Source organism: Sapajus apella, unplaced genomic scaffold (genome assembly GCF_009761245.1).
Source record: "Sapajus apella isolate SASKATOON/1434 unplaced genomic scaffold, GSC_monkey_1.0 scaffold28, whole genome shotgun sequence".
NCBI lineage: Eukaryota > Metazoa > Chordata > Mammalia > Primates > Cebidae > Sapajus > Sapajus apella.
In genome coordinates this window covers 24,602,925-24,625,395 of record NW_022436968.1, presented here as the reverse complement: position 1 = coordinate 24,625,395, position 22,471 = coordinate 24,602,925, and the positions used below count along the sequence as shown (strand labels likewise).

The window sequence follows — 22,471 nt, the reverse complement described above, 5'->3', positions numbered from 1 at the left end:
ACAATTTATACATTTTAAGTTGCATGCCATTCTGAGTACTACAATGAAATCTTGTGCTGCCTTGTCCCTTTCTCTCTGGGAAGTGAAATCATCTCTTTGTTTAGTATATCCACAATGTAGATGCTACCCGCCCATTAGTCATTTAGTAGCCATCTGGACTATCAGAACAGCTGTTGTGGTATCACAGTGCTTATGTTCAAGCAACTCTTATTTTACTTAATAATGGCCCCAAAGCACAAGACTAGTGATGGTGGTGAGAAATAAAAATAAAATCTTAAGCTCCCCAACTGAATAGAAACCCATCTTGGCCAAGGAAACCCCAGAGCACCCTTAAAAACTGAGTTCCCAGCCATGAGAATGGGAGGTCATTCACACTTCAGTGTGCCCCACCCTTATTAACCTTCAATCTGAGTTATTTTCTAAGGTATAAGCAGAAACCAGCTCTAGAAAACAAGAAACAAAGGGCTCATTCTTTAATCACATTTAGCCAGTCATCTGGGGTTACAGCCGAACTCCCCCTCTCCCTCTTTGGAGCATCACAATACATCCCTACCCCAAAACTGACCAGCATCTCTGGACTGGTTTTGGCCAACTCATGAAGGAAGTTCAGTGAGGGTTTTTAATGTCTTCTTCTAATTCACCTGCTAATGTCAGAGGGCCAAAACCTCCACCGTGGGATCTTGCTATTGCCGCCATTTTTTGAACACACAACCCATGAAGAGGCATGAAGCTAAATTGCGTATGTGCCTGTTTCTCCTCTCATAAATACTCGTGACTCTTCCTATAGCTTATCGAATATGTTCACTGAGCCACCCAGTTCAGCATAAATTCCTGACCTCCCTCAAAGGACTTGCTCTTGGCTTATGCTAGAGGCTGTGATTCCCACCTTGCTGATGATTAGCCTGCGGGATGCAACCTTTTTTCAGAAATAAAGCTCTCCTTTCCAAACTTGTAAACCTTGTGATTCTTCTGTTGACACTGGCAATTTGGATATGCCAAAGAGAAACTAAAGTTCTTTCTTTTAAGTGAAAAGGTGAAAGTTCCCAACTTAATAAGAAAAGGAAAAAAATTGTATACTGAGGTAACTAAGATCTTTGGTAAGAATGAGTCTTCTATCTGTGAAATTATGAAGAAGGAAAAAAAATTTGCACTAGTTTCACAATCACACCTTAAATAGCAAAAGTTATGGCCATAGTACAGTAAGATATTTTGAGAGAAAGATCACATTTTCATAATTTTTATTATATTATTATAGTTCTATTTTATTATTATTGTTAATGTCTTATTGTGCCTAATTTATAAATTAAACTTTATCATAGGTATGTATGTACAGTTGACCCTTGAACAACACAGAAGCTAAGGGTGTGGTCCCCCTTTACTTCTCCAGTTCCTACCCCCCTCCACCGTGCAGTTAAATATCCGCACGTAATTTTTGACTTCCCAAAAACTTAACTACTAATAGCCTGTTGTTGACCAGAAGAAGCCTTACCAATAGCACAGTCAATTAACACATAATTTTTGTGTTGTATTTATTATGTACTTTATTCTCACAATAAAGTAAGCTACAGAAAAGAAAACATTAAGAAAATCATAAGAAAGAGAAAATATATTTACTATTCATTAAGTGGCAGTGGCTCATCCTAGAAGTATTCGTCTTTGTCATCTTTATGTTGAATAGGCTGAGGAAGAAGAAGAAGAGGAAGGGTTGGTCTTGTTGTCTCAAGGGTGGCAGAAGTGGAAGAAAATCCTTGTATGAGTAGACCTGCACAGTTCAAACCCATCTTGTTACATAGTACTGCAGATATAGGGTTCAGAACTATCCGCAATTGCAGACATCCTCTGGGGTCTTGGAGTGTATCTCCTGAGGATAAGGGGGGATTACTATTACAAAGGGGTTATTTTTTGTTTTTAAGATAGGAGAATTATGAGCATGTTTAAATGTTTGCCATTTCTCCATTCTTTTCTTAATAACTCATGATGGTACTTTACCTTATATTGCCCTTTCCTAGGAGCCTTTCTATTGGTTCTTCTCATTTCCATAATAACTTGTCTGTGGTTCTGTTTTGATACTTGTCTGACTTGTCTGATTTTCTTTAATATCTCCCTCTCCAGACTGTCAGTTCCTCCAAGACTAGCACCATCTTATGTGTATCCCGAATGCCTACCTGTATATCATATGTTCAATAAATGCTTTAGGGATGCAGTGGGTGTGTTTAAAATACAGTAGTGTTATTTTCTGGTAAATTGCTTATTTTGTTTTAAAATTCAAGAAATCTATTACTTTCATTTGAATCTTTAACACATATTGTGATCACTTCTGTATAATTTTTTAAAGAGTGTTGGCAGTTTATTGGACTCAGAATTCAATTGTCTGAAGTATACTCAAAGGACCGGCATTAACTACCCTATTAATTGTTAGATGAACTTGGTATCTTTTCTTGGTTCTATGTTGATTAAGGCAAATGAAGCCTTATTAAACTGTTTGGATTCCTCACTCATCAAAGAGAAAATAGACTTGAGTTTATCACACAGAAAAGCACAACACAAATTGATTTTTCTTGTAGACTAGACTTTTTGGAGAGAGTCAGAGCACATGTAGTTAGTAACTCTAAATGATAAAAGGTAAGACTAAGACGATTTGATGTCTGCATGTGATATATGCAAAGTGCTTTATGGAAGCAGTGGAATAGTATATATTTTTACAAAACATTTTAATGGTGATAGGAACAGAATAAAATGTCTAATACCTTCTTCAGATCATGTCCTGTTTACTTGTGTGCTCTTCCCCTGGGGATTTTGTTATTTTAGATATACTCTACCTTGTTTTAAAAGAAACTACAGATAATTTACTTCTAAGGCATTTCAAGTAAGTATTGATGTTCCTTTGTTCAACCTCAGGTATTTTGATAGTGTTTTGTTGTTGTTTTTAAACACATTGACTTAGAGTAGATGTCTAATCCTTTTTTCTTCTTTTTAAGATTTGATAATTGTATTTAAAGGTCTTTGTTTTCTGTTTTAATGTTGGCAGTTAGCAGCCTGTTGGCCTAATATAAACCTCATGTGAGAGATTCCTTGTTTTTTTAGGTTCCTAAAAGATGTCAGTCTTACACATGGCAAGCATTCAATAAATAAATATTTGTTAAATGAACAAGTGAATGTGAGAACTTAACGCTTAAGCTTTGACTTTAAATTGCCAGTTAACAAACAATCATCTATTGATGTCCATGGGAGACTGGTTCCAGGACCCCCTGCCAATACCGAAATCCACAGGTGCTGAAGTCCGTTTCATAAAATGGTGTAGTATTTGCATATAACCTACACATATCTTCTTATATACTTTAAATCTTCTCTTGATTACTTAGAATACCTAATACAATGTAAATGTTATATAAATAGTTGTTATACTATACAGTATTGTGTAGGGCATAATGAAAAGAGGAAAAAGTCTGTACATATTCAGTACAGACACAACCATCCATTTTCTTTTCTTCCAAATACTTTTGATCTATGATTGGTTGAAGCCATGGATAAGGAACCTACAGGTACAAAGAGCTGACTGTATTTTTTTAAATGATGATAATCAAGACAGAAAAATGAACTAAAACCAGAAATTTGTACTTTTCTACAATGAAAAGCTAAAACTATAGTGGCTATTGTTTCTTTTAGTACATTATTTCTATTGTATTATTTTATTTTGCTTTTTATAGTGTATTCTATTGTTTTGTATTTTTTTTTTTTTTTTGGAGACAGAATTTCACTCTTGTTGCCCAAGCTAGAGTACAATGGTACCATCTTGGCTGACTGCAACCTCTACCTCCTGGGTTCAAGCGATTTTCCTGCCTCAGTCTTCTGAATAGCTAGGATTACAGGTACCTACCACCATGCCTAGCTAGTTTTTTTGTGTTTTTAGTTGAGATGAGGTTTCACCATGTTGGCCAGGCTGGTCTCGAACTCCTGACCTCCAGTGATCCACCTACTTCAGCTCGCAAAGTGCTGGGATTGCAGGCGTGACCCACTGTGCCCGGCCACATTACTTCTTTTTAGTAAAAGAAAAATATATATGTGTATAGTTTAAGAAGAAGCTATACATGAGTGATGTTTTTACACAAATTATGACTCTCTGGTTAGGATTTTTTTGTTTGTGCATAATAGACAAATTCTGTCATGTCTGTCACTTATTAAAATATGTAATTAAATGATGGAAATACTTTACTTTGATGGCACCATCCTTTCCTGGTTCTTTTATCTCTTTTTGTACTCATTTTCAGGCTCTTTTTAAATTTCTTCTTTCTCTTACCATTCTTTGAATTGTTCTTCAATTCCCGTCATTTTCCTTAACAGTTTTATCTTTCCCATAACTTTACACGTGTTATCTGATGATTCTCAAATCTCTAGCTTTAGACTACAACTCTCCAGTGAGTTCTGGACTTGAATTTTTAGACATGCCTCAAACTCAGTATATATAATGTTAATATTCCTTCTATTCACGTCTGCTCTCATCCTCTCTTTTACTTTTTAGTCAATGCTGCTACCATCTATGAGATGCCACCGTCACCCTCTACCTCCAAAGGTCCACCAAATCCTATAATTTCTGTCATCTAAATATTTCTCTAACTTGACTCATTCTGATGGTTGACTCATTGTTCTTCCTTTGTTCTGGGCATCCTGAAACTGTATGGAGGTTCCTCAAAAAACTGAAATAGAACTACTGTTGTGATTCGGTAGTCCCACTTATGGGTGTATATCCTAAAGAAGTAAAAGAAGTATCTCAAAGAGATATCTGCACTCCAGTCCCATGTTCATTGCAGCTTTCATCACAATAGCCAAGATATGGAAACAACCCAAGTGTCTGTCAGTGGATGAATAAATAAAGAAAATGTGGCATATAAGTACACTGGGATATTATTTAGCCTTAAGAAAAGAAGGAAATCTTGCCATTTGTGACAGTGTAGATGAACCCATAGGACGTTGTGCTAAATGAAATAAACCAGTCACAGAGAGAGAACTACTGCATGATCTCACTTATATGTGGAATCTAAACAAGTCAAAATAGAGAGTAGGAGGTTCACATGGGACAGGGAGTTGGGGAAAATGGGAAGCTGTTGGTCAAAGGGTATGTACTTTCAGTTATAAGATGAATAAGTTCTGGAAATCTAATATACAACATGGTGACTATAGCTATAGTATTCTCTAGCATACTTAAAATGTACTAAGGGAAGAGATTTTACGTATTCTCAGCACGCACGCATACACACAGACACGTAACTATATGGGATGATGAATATGTTAATTGATTGTGGCCATCATTTCACAATGTATGCTTATATCAAAACTACATTGTCTACCTTCAATAATATAATTTTTGTCAATTATAACTCAGTAAAGCTGGAGGAAAAATAAAAGATCATTCTGGCTAGAATAAGGAAAGTAGATTGCAGGGAGCTGAGAGGTGATACAGATAAACTACTGTGCTGAAAAAGAATTACATAGAAGGCCTGACTGTTGTCCTTTGAAAGGCCTCTTGCAAGGTTAGGCCTTGACTGGCCTCTGGGAACTTGGATTTCAGGAGGGCTCCTATTCCCAGAATTGATACGAGTGGCACGCTATGCCTGAACTGTTTGTGCAAAGAGTGTGGTTTATGCTGAACATACCTGCTTTCCTCTTGAGAGTCTGGAATTTTTATATGTACCAGGAAGAGAGTACCTGCATGACCCCAGTAAAAACCTTGGGCACTGAGTCTCTAATGAGATCCCCTGGTATCCATTTCATACATGCCGTCACAGCTTGTTGTTGCTGGGGTAGTTTGGCACATACTGTGTGGTTCTACTGGGAGAAGACTGGAATTTTCCTCTGGACTTCACCCAATGTGCCTTTTCCCTTTGCTGATTTTAACTTTTATCCTTTTGCAGTCATAACAGCTATGAGTATGACTCTGTACTGAGTCTTATAAGTCCTACTAGTGAATCATCAAACCTGGCAGTTGTATTGGGGACCCCCAACACAGCCACTTTAGCTGGGATTATAGGTCTAGGCAAGAAAGGATGCAAGTCTGGTCCAGAGTGTTGAAATTGACTTGAGAGATATTTAAAAAGTAGAATTAACAGGACTTGGTGATTATTTTAATGGAGAAATTGTCAAGAATTTCTGTACTCCAACAACTGATTAAATGGTAGTATCCATTTACTAGGGGAGGAGTATAATATAATAGAAGGAACACTGAACCTGAAGAAAAATGATTTATATGGATTCAAGTTCAGACCTGGGTGTTTATTAGCTTTGATATCACAAGCACATCTTTCTGAAGCTCAGTTATCCAATTGAGACTGTTTTGAGGATTGAATGAGACACTTGAAGAAAGTTGCTAAGTTATTAGGTAAATATAAATGTTCATTATCAATATTAAAGCTTCCATTTATTAAGTACCTAATATGTGCCAGAAACTGCCAGGCACTTTACATATTGTTACTACTGTTTTGTATTGCTATAGTTTTTTATTTTTATTTTTGTCTTTATTTGAGGCAGGGTCACACTCCATTGCCCACGCTGGAGTTAAGGGGAGTGATCTTGAATTACTATAGCCTTGACCTTCTGAGCTCAAGTGATCCTCCTGCCTCAGCCTCCTGAGTAGCTAGCATGACAGGTGCTTGTCATCACACCCAGCTATTTTTAAAATTTTTTGTAGAGATGGGGTCTTGCTGTGTTGCCCAGTCTTACTGCTATAGTCTTCATTAAACTCTGAAGCCAAAATAGTAACCTAAATATCGGGATTTTTTTCTTTTTTTTTTTTCACTTTATAAGATTTACGTAATATTCCATATAATATTATCCTTGTTAAGATGTGTATCCTATAGGGGTAGATGATGTGTTGGTTTTAAACACTGTGACTCCTAAACATTGTTATTGAGCATCTGAAGCCCAGTAAGGGCATTTGCCAAGGTTTCACAGCTATTCCAAGGTTGAATGGCATTAGCACTCCGGTCTGAAAGAGAGCACCCTTTCCACTGTGCTAAATGCTTCTGGTTTACATATCCTTTGGATGAATAGAGGAATTTTGCTTTCATAATTCCAGATCTGTTGGGCAGCAAATATCATAGTACATTATAATTTCAGGCTGTCAGGTCTGTAGTCCCAGCACTTTGGGAGGCTTCAGTGGGAGGATAGCTTGAGCCCAATGGACTTGAGACTAGCCTGGGGTACGTAGGGAGACCCAATCTCTACAAAAAATAAAAAATTAGTTGGGCGTGGTAGGACATGCCTGTAGTCCCAGCTACTTGGGAGGGGCAGATTAGAGCTGAGATGAGAGAATCGCTTGAGCTTGGGAGGTCGAGGCTGCAGTAAATTGTGATCACGCCACTGCACTCCAGGCACTGCACTGCCTGGGTGACAGATTGAGACCTTGTCTTAAAAACAAATGAAAAAATGATTAAGTATTGAAAACTAAAACCAGTTACATATGCGAGAAAAGGCATATATTTGTAAAACTGTCTTGAGTACAAAATATCTAAATTCCAAAGAAATAATGATTTTTTTCTCTTGCAGATCACTTTACCTGCATTGTGAAGGTACTTTTTACCCTACTGTACACACAGGCTCTTGTGGCACTGTCAGTTAAATGCAGCGAAGAAGATAGGTCAGCCTGGAAACATGAAGGAGCTCTCAAAAAGGTTAGTCTCTTTCTAAGGTTTTCATTTAGCAGGTAGGTGAAGTCAATGAAGCTGGGGATATTGAGTGAATAATAGTAGGTTTTTAAAAGACAAAATGAGTTACTGGTATTTTAATTGTAAATTGAGCACCTACAGGCTAAAGAACAATGAGGCCTTCTGTAGCTGTCTCTAAACCTCCTCCTTTATCCCTTTATATTTGAGCAGTTTTGTTTTGCCTTTGTTGCAAGCCTTAAACTTAGAGAAGTTAAATAAATTGTGCTAACATAATGAACAGATGATAAAATCTACAGACTTACCCATTTTATTTGCCACTTTTTCTTTTTGTCCCTATCCCCAATCACAATCCAAGATAGCTTTTGATGTGTACTTCTAAATTTAAAATCCTAGCTTTTTCTTTTCTTTTGTTTTTGAGATGGAGTCCCACCTAGGCTGGAGTGCAGTGACACAATCTCGGCACACTGCAACCTCCGCCTCCTGGGTTCAAGCAACTCTCCTGCCTCAGACTCCCTAGTAGCTGGGACTGCAGGTGCCTGCCACCATGGTCAGCTAATTTTTGTATTTTTAGGAAAGATGGGGTTTCACTATGTTGACCAGGCTGGTCTCAAACTCCTGACCTCATGATCTGCTTGCCTCAGCCTTTCAAAGTGCTAGGATTACAGGTGTGAGCCACCATGCCTGGCCAATTCTAGCCTTTTCTTAATTATGCCTCTTGAAAATACTACCTTTTTTCATGTTAGAATATATACAAGTTTAGCAAACTCAAAGGAACTCAGTTTAAGCAAAATTATGCAAACCATTTAGAAAAATTATGCTACTTAAATGTAAATACTTTCAGTAGCTTGAGAACAAATGAGATGCTATAGAGCTTTAGAACCAAAGAACCGACTGAGTGGTTCAGCTTAGAATTAGAAAAAAGAAAATTGCTTCAGTGTTTATTTGTAGAAGTTGGTAGGAAAAATATAATAGGTATAGTATAAATTGAACCTTTTGATTGACTCACAGTCTTAAGGGGTTTTTAACACTCATTACAACTTTTTTTGTTAAAATCGTATCTATTTGTATCAAAGGAGAGAGAACCAATTATAAATACATAAAATGTATTCTATATAATGAATAAATACATAAAATGTATGCAACATAACAATAAACTTATCAGTTTACTCTCAAATCAATATTATGGGTAGATTTAATATGGTATCATCACAAAGTTCACTATATCTTAATTATGGGTTAAGGATAATGATGGATTATGTGTCAGTTGGCCATCAAACCCAAGTACAAGGCCAATCTCCTGTCATTAAATAGAGATGTTACTTTTTTAATCAAAGCATAACTTGTCTAAGTCTCAGCTTTCTCAAAGGTAAATGAAAGGTTTGGACCATGTGATTTATAAGGGCCCCTCTATTTCAATTCTGTTATTCTAAATTCTCAAAATGAATTTCTGTGTTTTTGAAAGATTTTTTTCGCCTGGTTCCTGGTTAATTCTTAGATAGTTTTGCTTTTTGTAATTATCTTTATTTTTCCTAAATTTTTTTTTTTTTTTTTTTTTTTTTTTTTTCCAAAATTTTTTTTTTTTTTTTTTTTTTTTTTTTTACAGAATCTCACTCTACTGCCCAGGCTGGAGTGCAGTGGTATGATCAGGGCTCACTGCAGCCTCAACCCCCTGGGCTCAAGGGATTCTCCCTCAGCCTCACCGGGTAGTTGGAATTATAGGCGTGTGCCGCCACAACTGGCTGATTTTTTTTGTAGTTTTGGTAGAGCTAGGGTTTTAACATGTTGCTCAGGCTGGTCTCAAATTCCTGGACTAAAGGAAATCTGCCTGCCTTGGCCTACCAAAGTGCTGTGATTACAATCATGAGCCACCTTGCCTAGCCTATTTTTCCTAAATATTCTTTTAATTTTGCTGACTGCAATCTCTGTTATTTGGATTGTTAGTATTCAGATAGTATTCAAATCAGGTATATTAGGTTTCTGTGTTGTGCCATTTAAATATGCTTCCTTAGTAAGCTGTCTAATCATTAAAATTACACATTTAAGAAATTTGCTGATAGAATTTGTATCTAACTCTATTTATTAACAATTGTAAATCTATGAAGGGAGGAACATGGTGTAATTTTGTTAACTTTTTGGTCCAGTTTTTTTCTTAACCTCATAATTGTTATTTTTAAAAAACACTTAATAAAATACTTTATATGAGACAGATTCTTATCAGAACATTAATTAGAAGTATATTGGCTTATAGCCATATAAATATATATTAGTATATTAATTTATAGCTATATAAATACATAATTTTCTTTAGTGAAAGAAAATTAAAAATTATGATAGTCTGTAGGTTGGTTTACTACATGTTATTAGCTTTTTCTACAATAGACATAGACATTTAGATACATCACAGATTGTAAATACTTGTAATACAAACAACTATACTGTAAAACACTATTTTGTGTTAGGAATTTAAGCATCTGTGGATTTTGGTTTCCAAGGTGGGTTCCTGGAACCCATTCGTCATGGAAACTGAGAGACAACATATTTATGAGTGATCAAATATACCACTGTGACCTCTGTAACTATTTAGATTTCTGCATCATTGATTCCTCTTATTTTTTTTTCACTTTCTTATTTACATCTTATCTCACCCCTTTTCTTCCTTACTTTATTGAATTTCACTGATTTGCCTCATCTCTTTAATTGCTTATGTTTGGCATAATAATTGTAATGAAAACGTATTTTTGCCAGATCTATTCTGGCCTATGGTAATAAAAATATAGGTATTATATATTTTTTGAAGGGATAATTTGATAATGAGATTTAGTTTTGAAAAAGTCATTATTACAGTTAATATAAATCATACTTTTTTGGTCAATGGAATTTCTACTAAGAGTCTTTATACTAGAATTTCTTTTCTTTTTTTCTTCCTTCCTTTTCCTTTTCCTTTTCTTTCTTTTCTCCTCCTCCTCCTTTCTTCCATCTCTTCTTCCTCTTCCTCCTCTTCTTCCTTCTTCCTTCTTCCTTCTTCTTTCCTCCTCCTTCTTTCTTCTTTTTTTTGACAGGGTCTCATTCTGTTGCCCAGGTTGGAGTGCAGTGGCATGATTATGGATCACTGCAGCCTCAAACTCCTGGGCTCAAGCAATCCTCCCACCTCAGCCTCTGAAGTAGCTAGGACTACAGGCACACACCACCACACCTGGCTAACTTTCCCATTTTTTGTGGAGAGGAAGTCTTGCTGTGTTGCCCAGGCTGGTCTTGAACTCTAGGCCTCAAGCAATCCTCCTACTTTGGCCTCCCAAAGTGCTGGGATTACAGGCATGAGCCACCATGCCCAGCCTACTAGAATTTCTTAATCTGGCATCCTTGGATAGATTTTGTTGTTTTGTTTGCTGGGGTGTGATGTCATAGCATCTAAAATACACTGAAAGGTTCGGTCACTTCAAAAAGTTTAAGAAGCACTATAATTTAGACAAAGTTCTCTACCCGACACAGACTGTCTTGAATCTCTTGACTCTTTAACCCGCATACTTTTGCCACCTCCCCCTTAGGATTCTTTTTATCTCAATTTTAAGTCTTTCATCCGTGTTCTCAGAAACCATCTTTTTTAAGCTTCATAAGCCTACTTTTTCATTTATTCAAAGATTGCCTATACAAAGTATGTTTTCTTAATACTTTGTATCGGGAAGGCGTCTCAATACAAAGCAGTGTACATTATGTTATATTTAACTTTCTGATATGATATAAAACTTGCCATATGTAAAATAAGTGCTTGAAAGTATTTGATAATAATGACTTAAAAGTTAATATCACTCAGTGACTTACTTAGTTGATCTGAACAGAAATACTTTTCTGTTGTACTCTTTGAATCTTTTACTCAAAAAAGTATATTGAATTTAGGAAGCTTTTAGGCTGAATTGTATATTTAGAGAAACTCAACTAAGCCACCTTGATTAATAAATAGCAGATCTATGGTAGTATTTTGAGTTTTCTACAAATCTATGATAGTGTTTGGGTTTAGGTGAACTCTGCCTATTTTAAGAGATAATTTACTTAAATCAGTTTTAAAAACATGATACATTGCTGTTTTGATATTTAATTCGATATTGATTCTTGTGAATTATATGTAATCTCTAGGTAATTATATTTAACCAATAATCATACTGTTGATTAATTAGGTAAGGGTGGGGTGAGTCACGTGATACAAGGAGAACCATTGCAGAGTCAGAGTCATTTGTATATTTTAGAATCAGGACATAATACTACATGGCTGAGTGAATATGACAGAAAACACAGGAGTAATTTAAAGATAATGCAAAGAACTGATTATCAAAAGAGGCACATCCAAGCAAGTTCCAAGGTCCAATATTCCATAACTTCAGTATTAGTAAAACAAATCTTATCAGTTAATTAGCAGGTATTTCTTACTCAGATTTTTGTTATGCAGAGGGACACATGGAAAATAAAAAGCATAGTTCCCAATATTTTGGAATTTACAGTCTAGTTGGAAAGAGCACAGTAACATGAATGACACAATGAGGAACTATAGAAAAAACAAGTATCATCAAATAATAAATTATGTGGTCCAAACTATCTTGCCTTAAAAGTTTAGGTTAAACTTAATTTTGTGATGTTTATCCCTTCCTATATTTTAGGATTTTTTTTTTTTTTTTTTCTTTCTCTCGAGACGGAGTCTTGCTCTCTTGCCCAGGCTGGAGTGCAGTGGCATGATCTCAGCTCACCACAACCTCTTCCTCCCAGGTTCAAGTGATTCTCCTGCCTCGACCTCACAAGTAGCTTAGACTATAGGCACTATGCCCAGCTAATTTTTGTATTTTTAGTAGAGATGGAGTTTCACTATGTTAGTCAGGGTTTCACTATGTTGGTCAGGCTGGTCTCGACCTCATGATCCACCTACCTCAGCCTCCCAAGGTGCTGGGATTACAGGCATGAGCCACCATGCCCAGCCATTAGGATTTTAAATGTATAGTTAATAAGTAGAATAAAAGACATCATAGAAATTATTATTTTATCCCAATTTACATTTTATGGTAATTTGCATGTTATACTTTGTATTTCCATGAATATAAAAAGAGGTGCATTTCAGGCATAAAGATTTTATTGAAATAAATAAATCTGAAATAAATTTGAATTCATAAAAAGCATTATTTTTCCTTTCTTATAAAAATAGAAGTAGTCACTAAGATCAACTTGTAGACTGTGACTTAATGTCATTATCTGCATAGTCTGTAATAAGTATATTGTCCTATTCTATTTTTATAGTATACTATTTTAATAAATCCTCAAAGACATTTGAGGGAAATTGTAAATGAAAAAAATTTGTGGTCTATATTTTTTCTATTGTTTGCATATGTTATACTGCTATAATAACTATATATTTTTTAATTTGGCTCTTTTCACATTGTAAACTTTTTTTGTACAGCTTAAATTTGTCATATTCATTGCTTGGAAAATGTTTTTATGTTGGCATTCCATTATTTAGGTAACAGCCTCACTTTCGTTGGTCATTTCTAGTTTATTGCTATAACAGTGCTGTAGTGGATGTCTTGCACATATAGCTATTTTTTTTCTTTTGGATTGTATCTCTACGAAGAATTCCCAAGGGTGGGAATTACTGGGCCAAAAAATATGACTTACATATGTTCATTTACATTTAATTATGTAATTTATCTGCTGTCTTTTAAAGAAGTATTGGAATAGCTTTGACCACCTACCCAGTTTCATTGTGAATCCAGAGGTGTAAAATTTTACCTGAATTTTGAAGAATTGAAGCTCATATGCTTGAAAACTAATATAATCACAGTTTTACTCTTCTCATTAAAAATTATTTCCAATGTAAATTTTTTATAATTTTCAGTGACCAGTGTAACTAATATTTTAATTTTCTCCAGAATACATGTGATGCAGAAAAGTCTTATGAAGTGTTACTGAGCTTTGTGATAAGTGAACTATCTAAAGGAAAGTTATACCATGAAGAAGGAACTCAGGAGTGTGCAATGGTATGCTTTTGCTAAAATCAGATGTAGTGGTTATTTAGTAAAAAAAATTTAAAATTTTGCCATTACGAATGTAATTTTTAAAGACTTTATTGATTATAGACTGACTCGTTCATATTTTCTTTTTTAACTTTAGGTTAACCCCACTGCTTGGTCTCCGGAATTCATGGAAAAATACTTACAGGACTTCTGCTTACCTTTTCTCAGAATTACCAGCCTTCTTCAGCACCACCTTTTTGGGGAAGATTTACCTAGCTGCCAGGTATAATTTGGGATATGCAGTAGGGAGCCTTGTTTTTATACTAAGCTATTTTATTTTTTGAGTATACTGTTATGATAGTACATATGTAACTGTCATATGAATATATGTTAGTCTAGCTTAAAGGAATAAATATTTAGGATATTTACTATTTTTGTTATATTTGTATTTGTTAACATCCACCCATGTTTATCATATTACTACTAATATTGGATATTTGAGCAGTTTTGGATTAGATCAAGATAATGCATGCCCAGTACTTGATGAATAAGATCATGGGATTCAATCTTACTGATATTTATATCCCTAACATCATCTGCTTATAATATTCTTTTAAAAGTTATGTTGGTCAGAAAACTGATTGTTTGAAGATATGACAGCATTTATAACAGTATTCAGTTTGTAGCCAGTTGTATTAAAACTTGGGTGAATGAATTATCACTGGTTTAATCTATTTCATAAAACTGTGGATTGATATGAGTAGTCAAGAAAGTGACAGGGTAGGAAAGCAGAAGGTAAGTAAACTCAAAGTGTGCTTATAGGAATGTGATCCTGACTTATCTGCCATTCAATTCCAGGGAATTTGATATAGGAATTAAACATTTATCATATTTATGGCCTTTGAATCCTGAAGTATATCACAATTAAGCAGTTTTATGTTACCTCTTTCTTAAATAATTTACCATTACATTAAATAGTTCGAATTCTTTGATTTTTATCGAGTGCTTCAAGATAAATCCTGCATATTTGTCAACAAAACATTCTTTTTAGAGTTATAAGATGTTGAATAAATTTTTTTAAATAATCATTCATTAGATTTTTTTTCACGGTTTTTAAAATTTATATTTTAAAAAAGTATGTTTCTTTTTTGGCATATGAGCATCCTCAAGCATGGAGAAGATTAACCAAAGAAAATCAGCTTATTTCATGAGCTGTGCTTATTTCACATTTGAAGGCCATTGGCTGTGGTTCTCTCTGTTCTTGTTACCTTACGGCTTATTTTGTCATTTGTTTTTATGAGGAAGTATTTTTTGCCCATAAGTTGGAAAGTGCCTGGAGGTCTTGAGCGGGGCATTGAAAGTTGGTCTGGTGTTTTGAGTATACAGAAATGCCTGTAGTGGAGTACCACATATGTGCTTAGACCAACAAAGAAATACACTGAATATGGTGCATAAAAAGGAACGGTGTGACATAGTAAAGAAAGAGATTAAAATATAGTTTTGATGGATCTTGAATTTCACATGAGGGAATTTGGACCATTGAAAGATGTTAGACAAAAATATGCTATGACTAAAATTTTGTTTCAGAATAAAACCTCATTCTAGTATAAAACAGATTGTGGAGAGTGAAGAATTGAGAGATGGGAACAGAAAGACCAGTTAGGAAAGGACATGTTAGGAATAGAAGAGGCTAGAGAGCGATTATAGATTTCAGAGATAAAATAGGATTTGACAACTAGTTGAATGTGTGAGAGTCAAGAGAAAAGGAAGAGTCACATTGTACTTGTTTCTTGAGCCTGAGAGACTTGAACTTTTATGAAAAAGTTAATAGAAGGAGGAAGTACAGGGCAGATGTGTGGGGGATGAAGTGAATGAAAGTACTTTGTGTATATTCAGGTTGAGGGGGCAATTGAATCCCTTAGGTGGACCTGTTCAACTGAAGTGAGAAGAGTGAGATCAGAGCTTTAGATGGAAATTTATTCTCCTTTTATTTAGTTTCTGTCATCTGTGTAATCTTACTTTGTTTGTGTATATAGTAGTACCCCCTTAAATGTGATTTTGCTTTCTGTGGTTTTTGTTACCCATGGTTAACTGCAATTTGAAAATATTAAACAGAAAATTCCAGAAAGAAACTATTCATATGTTTTAAATTGCACACCATTCTGAGTAACATGATGAAATCTCATGCTGTCCTGTCTGGGACATAAATCTTGTCTCACACTGTCCTACCTGGGACATAAATCATCTCTTTGTCCAGCGTATTCATGCTGTGGTATTTCAATATATTTTTATTCCACATTCTACTGATTATTCATTGATGAACATCTAGGCTGCCTCCAACTCTTTGCTTCTGTGGAAGCAAAATAACTGCTGCTATGAACCTAATGTTTTGTATATTTTAATATAAATATTTCTTTAATACAATGTTTCTCTAGGCTCTGTACCAGCTATGGGATTGTGGGAGCCATAGGATACATTCTGCTTATTTGTTTTTCTAAATGGCTGCTCATGGTTTATATTCCCATTTGCAATGCAAGAGGATTCTTGTTTTCCCCCATATACTTGCCAGTACTTCTTCTTAGCTGGTGTGTAATGTTTGGCAGTCAGTTGAGTACAAGGCATATGCTTCTGGTTAAATTAATTTGCATTTCTCTCATTATAAATGCAGTTGATGATATATTCACCTACTTAGCCATTTACATTTCCATCTGTATACTTTCTGTTCCTAGTCTGGCCATTTTTTATAAGTGGGTGTCTGTGATTGTCTTCATTCTGTTTTTAAGCATAGTAGATAGCTTTTCACTGGCTTTTGTTTGTTTAGTCATAGTATCCTTTGTGGAACATAAATTTTTTAGTTTAATGTTGTTAGAACTATTACTTTTTTCTTTATGACTTGTACTTTTAGAATCTTGTTTTAAAGATCTTTTTTCATCATATACCCCAGAAATATATACACCTACTATGTACCCACAAAAATTAAAAATTAAAAAATCTTTTCTAGCCTGAAATTATAAATTTATTGTGTATTTTTGTCTATTATTTTCATAGTTTTATCTTCACATTTAGATTTTTAATTCAGTCTAGAGTTTATTTTGTGGTGTGGTATGAGGTAAAGCTCTAATTTTTTTCTATCTTTGATAAGACTTTTTCCAACACTATGTACAAATTATTTATGAATACATTAATATAATAATCTGACTTTTTGAACTGATTTCTCATGGTATCAAATTTTTGTATTTCTGGTTTATTTGTTGTATACTATTGAGCTATTTGCTTCTGTAAACTAGTAGCAGTCTGTTTTAATTACTGTGGTTTTATCATAGACATTATATCTGATAGTGTGAATATCCATTTATTCTTGACTAATTTTTTTTCTTTTTGCTGTATATGAGTTTTTATTCTTACATATGTTTTTTAATCAGTTTGTCAAGTTACTTCCCAAATTCTACAAGATGTTAGATTAGAATTATCTTGAAGTTACAATTTTAAGACATTGAACATGGTTTGTATCTTCATTTAGTCAGGTCTTTTAATACTTATTTTTTTGGAAACAGTCTCACTCTGTTGCCCAGGCTGGAGTGCAGTGGCACGATCTCAGCTTGTTTCAACCTCTGCCTCCTGGGTTCAAGCGATTCTTGTGCCCCAGCCTCCCAAGTAGCTGAGATTATAGGCGTGTACCACCACACCCAGCTAATGTTCTACCTTTTTAGTGGAGACAGGGTTTCACCATGTTGGTCAGGCAGGCTGGTCTCAAATTCTTGACCTCAAGTGACCTGCCCATCTCAGCTCCCAAAGTGCTGGGATTATAACACTTTTAACAGAAATTTTTAATTGTCTAAGTCTGGAGCATTTTTTATAAAGCTCATCCTAGAAGCTTTATGGTTGCGATTTCTGTTTAAATGATATCTTCTGTTACATTATCTGATTACTTTTTACTGGTATGTAAGAATACCACTGATTTTTGTGTAGTCTTGTGACTGGCCCCTTGTCAAAGTTTTTTATTAGTTCTAATAATTTGCCTTTTTATTCTTTTAGGTATTCTATATAATTATCATATAATCTGAAAACTATATGTCCCTTTTTATGTCTTTATTTCTCTGTTGTCGTAGTGCACATCCAGTACTATTTTGAGTCGTGGAAGTATTAGGTAGCACCCCAACCTTCCCCCACCCCCAAAAATGCTTCTATGTTTCCCATAGCTTTTTTTGCTTCTATTATAAATGGAATCATTTAAGAATTATGTTTTCTATGTGTTGCTAAAATGTAGAAACTTAAATGGAATTTTGGAACATTAATCTTAGACATTCAGCTGTCCTGCTAAATTCAGTTATTTCTAAAAGTCTGGAGACTCTCAAGCTTAGCAGTTCATTTTTTAATCAAACATTTTGTTAAGCATAGGAAATAAGAATGGTAACTAGTAGATGTTCTAACACAGCAAGCTTGTTCTCCACAGTAATCTATTAGACTTCCTAATTTAGTTAAATATCTTAATCTAGCACTATTTCTACTACCATATTAGGACTAATAATAGTAACCTACATAGTTCCCTTATCTTTTCTCACTTCTTAAATGAATCTGTCTCATTTATTCTCTAACTCTGAAATTCTAAATAGAGCAGCTTCAGGTAACTTTTAAATTCCGTAACATTGTTTGTAAAGTAGTTTGTGTATATGCATTTTTATTGGAAGCAAATAGTTATAAGATTCTTACAGGGGCTTATGATTATCTGCCCCCACCCACCTCCATAAAAGTTGAAGAACATTAATATATCTCCTTTAATTATTTTTTCTTCTGTCAAAATAATTTTCCCATGAAAAATAATGATAGCTAGCATTTACTTTACATTGACTACATGCTAAGCACTGTTTAAGTGCTTTGCATTTAAATTCATTTAAACTTCATTATAACAGAGGTAGCTGTTACAATCCTCACTTTATAGACAAGGAAGCAGGAACACAGAGATAAAGTAACTTGCTCAAGATTCACACCGCGTAAGTAAGTAAAGCAGGCAGAATTTGAAAACATTTAGATTCAACCCTGACCCTGCACTGTTAGCATCTGGACCCAAGTTATGCTGTTCCTTGTCACACAAAACATTTTTTGAGAATTATAGGTAATTTTCTAGTATTAAGTCTATAAAAACTACTACAATATTGCTTACTCTACTCCCTTTATCTCAATCTAACCATCAATACTCTACTAGAGACATTTCTTATAATAACATGGTGATTGATTTGTTGGCAGCTGACTATACGTAATGGGATGGCAAAAAATAAAAATATCTTAAACATTCATCAATGAGAAATTGGCTGCATAGATTGTGGTTTATTCATGCAATGGAATACTCTGTAGTAAAGATGAGGAAGTTTTCTATATTCTTACATGGAAAGATCTCAAAGATGAATAACTAAAAGAAGGCAATTCAGAGAGGGGAGAAATAGTGGTATTTATATTGCTTGTATGTATAAGATACTCTGGAAAGATACATAAATTATGTCTAGTTGTAGATGTTGGGGTAGCGAATGTAAGAATTTAATAGAAAGGAAACGATGGTGGAGAGACTTTTTTGCTAATGATATCTTTTTATTCTTCTTGATTTTTATTTATTTACTTGTCTACTTACTTATTTACTTATTTATTTTGAGATGGAGTCTTGCTCTGTCACCTAGGCTGGAGTGCAGTGGCACAATCTCGGCTCACTGCAGCCTCCGCCTCCTGGGTTCAAACAACTCTCCTGCCTCAGCCTCCCAAGTAGCTGGGATTATAGGTGCATGCCACCATGCTTGGCTAGTTTTTTGTATTTTTAGTAGAGACGGGATTTCACCATGCTGGCCAGGCTGGGCTTGAACTCCTGACCACGTGATTCGCCGCCTCGGCCTCCCAAGGTGCTGGGAATACAGGCATGAGACACTGTGCCTGGCCTACTTCTTGAGTTTTCAATAGTATAGATATATTATTGCAACAATTAAATTTACAGAAAAGGAAAAATGTATTTGGGAAGGAGTAAGCAGTGTTTTCACATTTTCCAACATTCAGCAAGTACAAAAAGACTCTATGAAGTATTTCCCTTTTATCCCTTTCCCTAGCCACTCAGTAGTTGCTATCAATCACTGTCCATTTCTTTTGTATTATTCCAGAGACATTTTATGCCTATACAAATTCATGTGTGTAAAGGCATATATTTTTTTCTTTTAGCTCCCTTTTTGCACACAGTTCTGCATCTTGCATTTTTTGGCTATTAGTATATCTTGGAGACCATTTCATATTCAGTACACGAAGACCTCCTTCATTCTGTTTTATAGCTTCAGAAATTTAATTGTATGATATATTGAGTGTATTTAATCAGTCAGCTGTTAATAAACATTTGGATTATTTCTAACCCTTTGCCATTTATAAATGATACCACAGTGAATAATAGTACACATATGTTATTTTGCATGTTTTCAATTATATTTTTAGGATACGTTCTTTTTTTTTTTTTTTTTTTTTGAAATTGAGTTTTGCTCTTGTTACCCAGGCTGGAGTGCAATGGCGTGATCTCGGCTCACCGCAACCTCCGCCTCCTGGGTTCAGGCAATTCTCCTGCCTCAGCCTCCTGAGTAGCTGGGATTACAGGCACGCGCCACCATGCCCAGCTAATTTTTTTGTATTTTTAGTAGAGACGTGGTTTCACCATGTTGACCAGGATGGTCTCGATCCCTTGACCTCGTGATCCACCCGCCTCGGCCTCCCAAAGTGCTGGGATTACAAGGATAAATTCTTTAGGAGTGATTTGTTGCGTCAACAGTTACTTACATTTATAATTTCGATGGTTATTGTAAAACTGTTCTTCAGTGAGTTTTACCACTTACGTTAATACCAGTAATGTGTAAGTTACCCTATATTTGTGCCTACTTAGTGTATTATAAAACTGTTTATCTTTGCTTTGAGCTTTTTTGTCTCAGTGTAGTTTTAAGTTTTATTTCTCTTGATGTTGAGCATTTTCCATAGTTAGGAGCCATTTGTGTTTACTGTGACACGCTTGTTATATACTTCTTTTGAAAATATTTGATTTTTTTTAAAAAGCCATTATCTCATGAGATTTTCTTTGTGTAGAATAATCTGTCACCTTAGTCCAAGTCAAAAGGACTGAGAAACATTTCTTTTATAAATTTTTCTTGCAGTAGGTTTTTTTCATCTCAGTGACCCACATTTGGACTTAACATCTGCTTCATTGAGAGGCCAAGTTATCCTATGACATCTAGGGGACAAAATGTATTTATGTAGATCTTTATTAATATTTATTTATTGTTGTATTCCTATCATAAGCCGGAAAATGTTGCTATTTTTCTTCCATTGGCAGTTCCCATCTTCCCAAGTTATTTTGTGCATTACATTTAAAATTAAATTCCCTCTCTCAATAGAACAGGAAGCTGTAATAATTGTAAAGGTATATGCATAAAATAACAATGTCCCAAATTACATAAACAAATGACAGAATTGAAGGAAGAAACAGACAAATCTACAATTATAGCTGGAGACTCCTATGTGCTTTCTTAGTAATAAATAACAAGTAGAGAGCAAATCAACTAGGGTAAAGGAGACCTGAACAACACTATTATGTTATAATTACATCTGTAACTTCTCCACCAAACAGCAGAATATATATTACATACAAGTAACCACGAAATATCGTTCATTAGAATAAATCATTTGTCAAGCAGCAAAGTATCAATTTTTGAAAAAGTGAGTTATAAAGCGTGTTTTTTGACCACACAATTAAATTAGAAATTAATAACAAAGATAGAAAATTATCAAATCTGTGGTAAGCATCATACTTCTAAGTAATTTGTGGATCAAAGTAGAAATCACAAGGAAATTAGAAAATACCTTTTTTTTTTTTTTTTTTGAGACAGAATTTCCCTCTGTTGCCCAGGCTAGAGTCCAGTGTTGTGATCTCGGCTCACTGCATCTTCTGCCTCCTGGATTCGAGTGATTCTCCTGCCCCCTCCTGAGTAGCTGAGATTACAGGTGCCCAACACCACACCTGTCTAATTTTTGTATTTTTTTTTTTTTAGACGGAGTTTCTCTCTTGTTACCCAGGCTGGAGTGCAATGGCGCGATCTCGGCTCACCGCAACCTCCACCTCCTGGGTTCAGGCAATTCTCCTGCCTCAGCCTCCTGAGTAGCTGGGATTACAGGCACTCACCACCATGCTCAGCTAATTTTTTGTATTTTTAGTAGAGACGGGGTTTCACCATGTTGACCAGGACGGTCTCGATCTCCTGACCTCGTGATCCACCCACCTTGGCCTCCCAAAGTGCTGGGATTACAGGCGTGAGCCACCGCGCCCAGCCCCTAATTTTTGTATTTTTAGTAGAAATGGGGTTTCACCACATTGGCCAGGCTGGTCTTCAACTTCTGACCTCAAGTGATCTACCTGTCTTGGCCTCCCAAAGTGCTGGGACTACAGGTATGAGCCACCACACCTGGCCTAGAAAATATCTTTAACTGAGTGAAAATGCGAACACAATATGCTGAACTTGTGGGATGCAACTAAAGCAGTTCGTAGAGGGATATTTATTGCTTCAAATACTTAAAAAAAAAAAAAAAAAGGGTTGGGCACAGCCTGTAATCCCAGCACTTGGGGAAGCTGAGGCAGATGGATCACGAGGTCAGGAGTTTGAAACCAGCCTGGCCAATATGGTGAAACCACATCTCTCCTAAAAATACAAAAATTAGCTGGGTGTGATGGCACACACCTGTAGTTCCAGTTACCTGGGAGGCTGAGGCAGGAGAATCACTTGAACTCAGGAGGCAGAGGTTGCAGTGAGCCAAGATTAT

The 22,471-nt window shown here is 35.3% G+C and overlaps 1 protein-coding gene across 10 annotated transcripts in view; it reads left to right on the top strand.

The window, feature by feature from the left end:
- UBR3 (ubiquitin protein ligase E3 component n-recognin 3) overlaps positions 1-22,471 on the top strand; it is a 257,591-nt gene that overhangs the window by 224,347 nt on the left and 10,773 nt on the right. For 9 of the 10 annotated variants that reach the window (XM_032293027.1, XM_032293018.1, XM_032293016.1 and 6 more), the window contains 3 exons: positions 7,540-7,664; positions 13,565-13,672; positions 13,806-13,931. In XM_032293027.1, the coding sequence (XP_032148918.1) occupies positions 7,540-7,664; positions 13,565-13,672; positions 13,806-13,931 (359 nt within the window). Of the gene's footprint in view, positions 1-6,187; positions 6,374-7,539; positions 7,665-13,564; positions 13,673-13,805; positions 13,932-22,471 lie in introns of those variants that run through there. The other variant, XM_032293024.1, reaches the window with a different exon arrangement.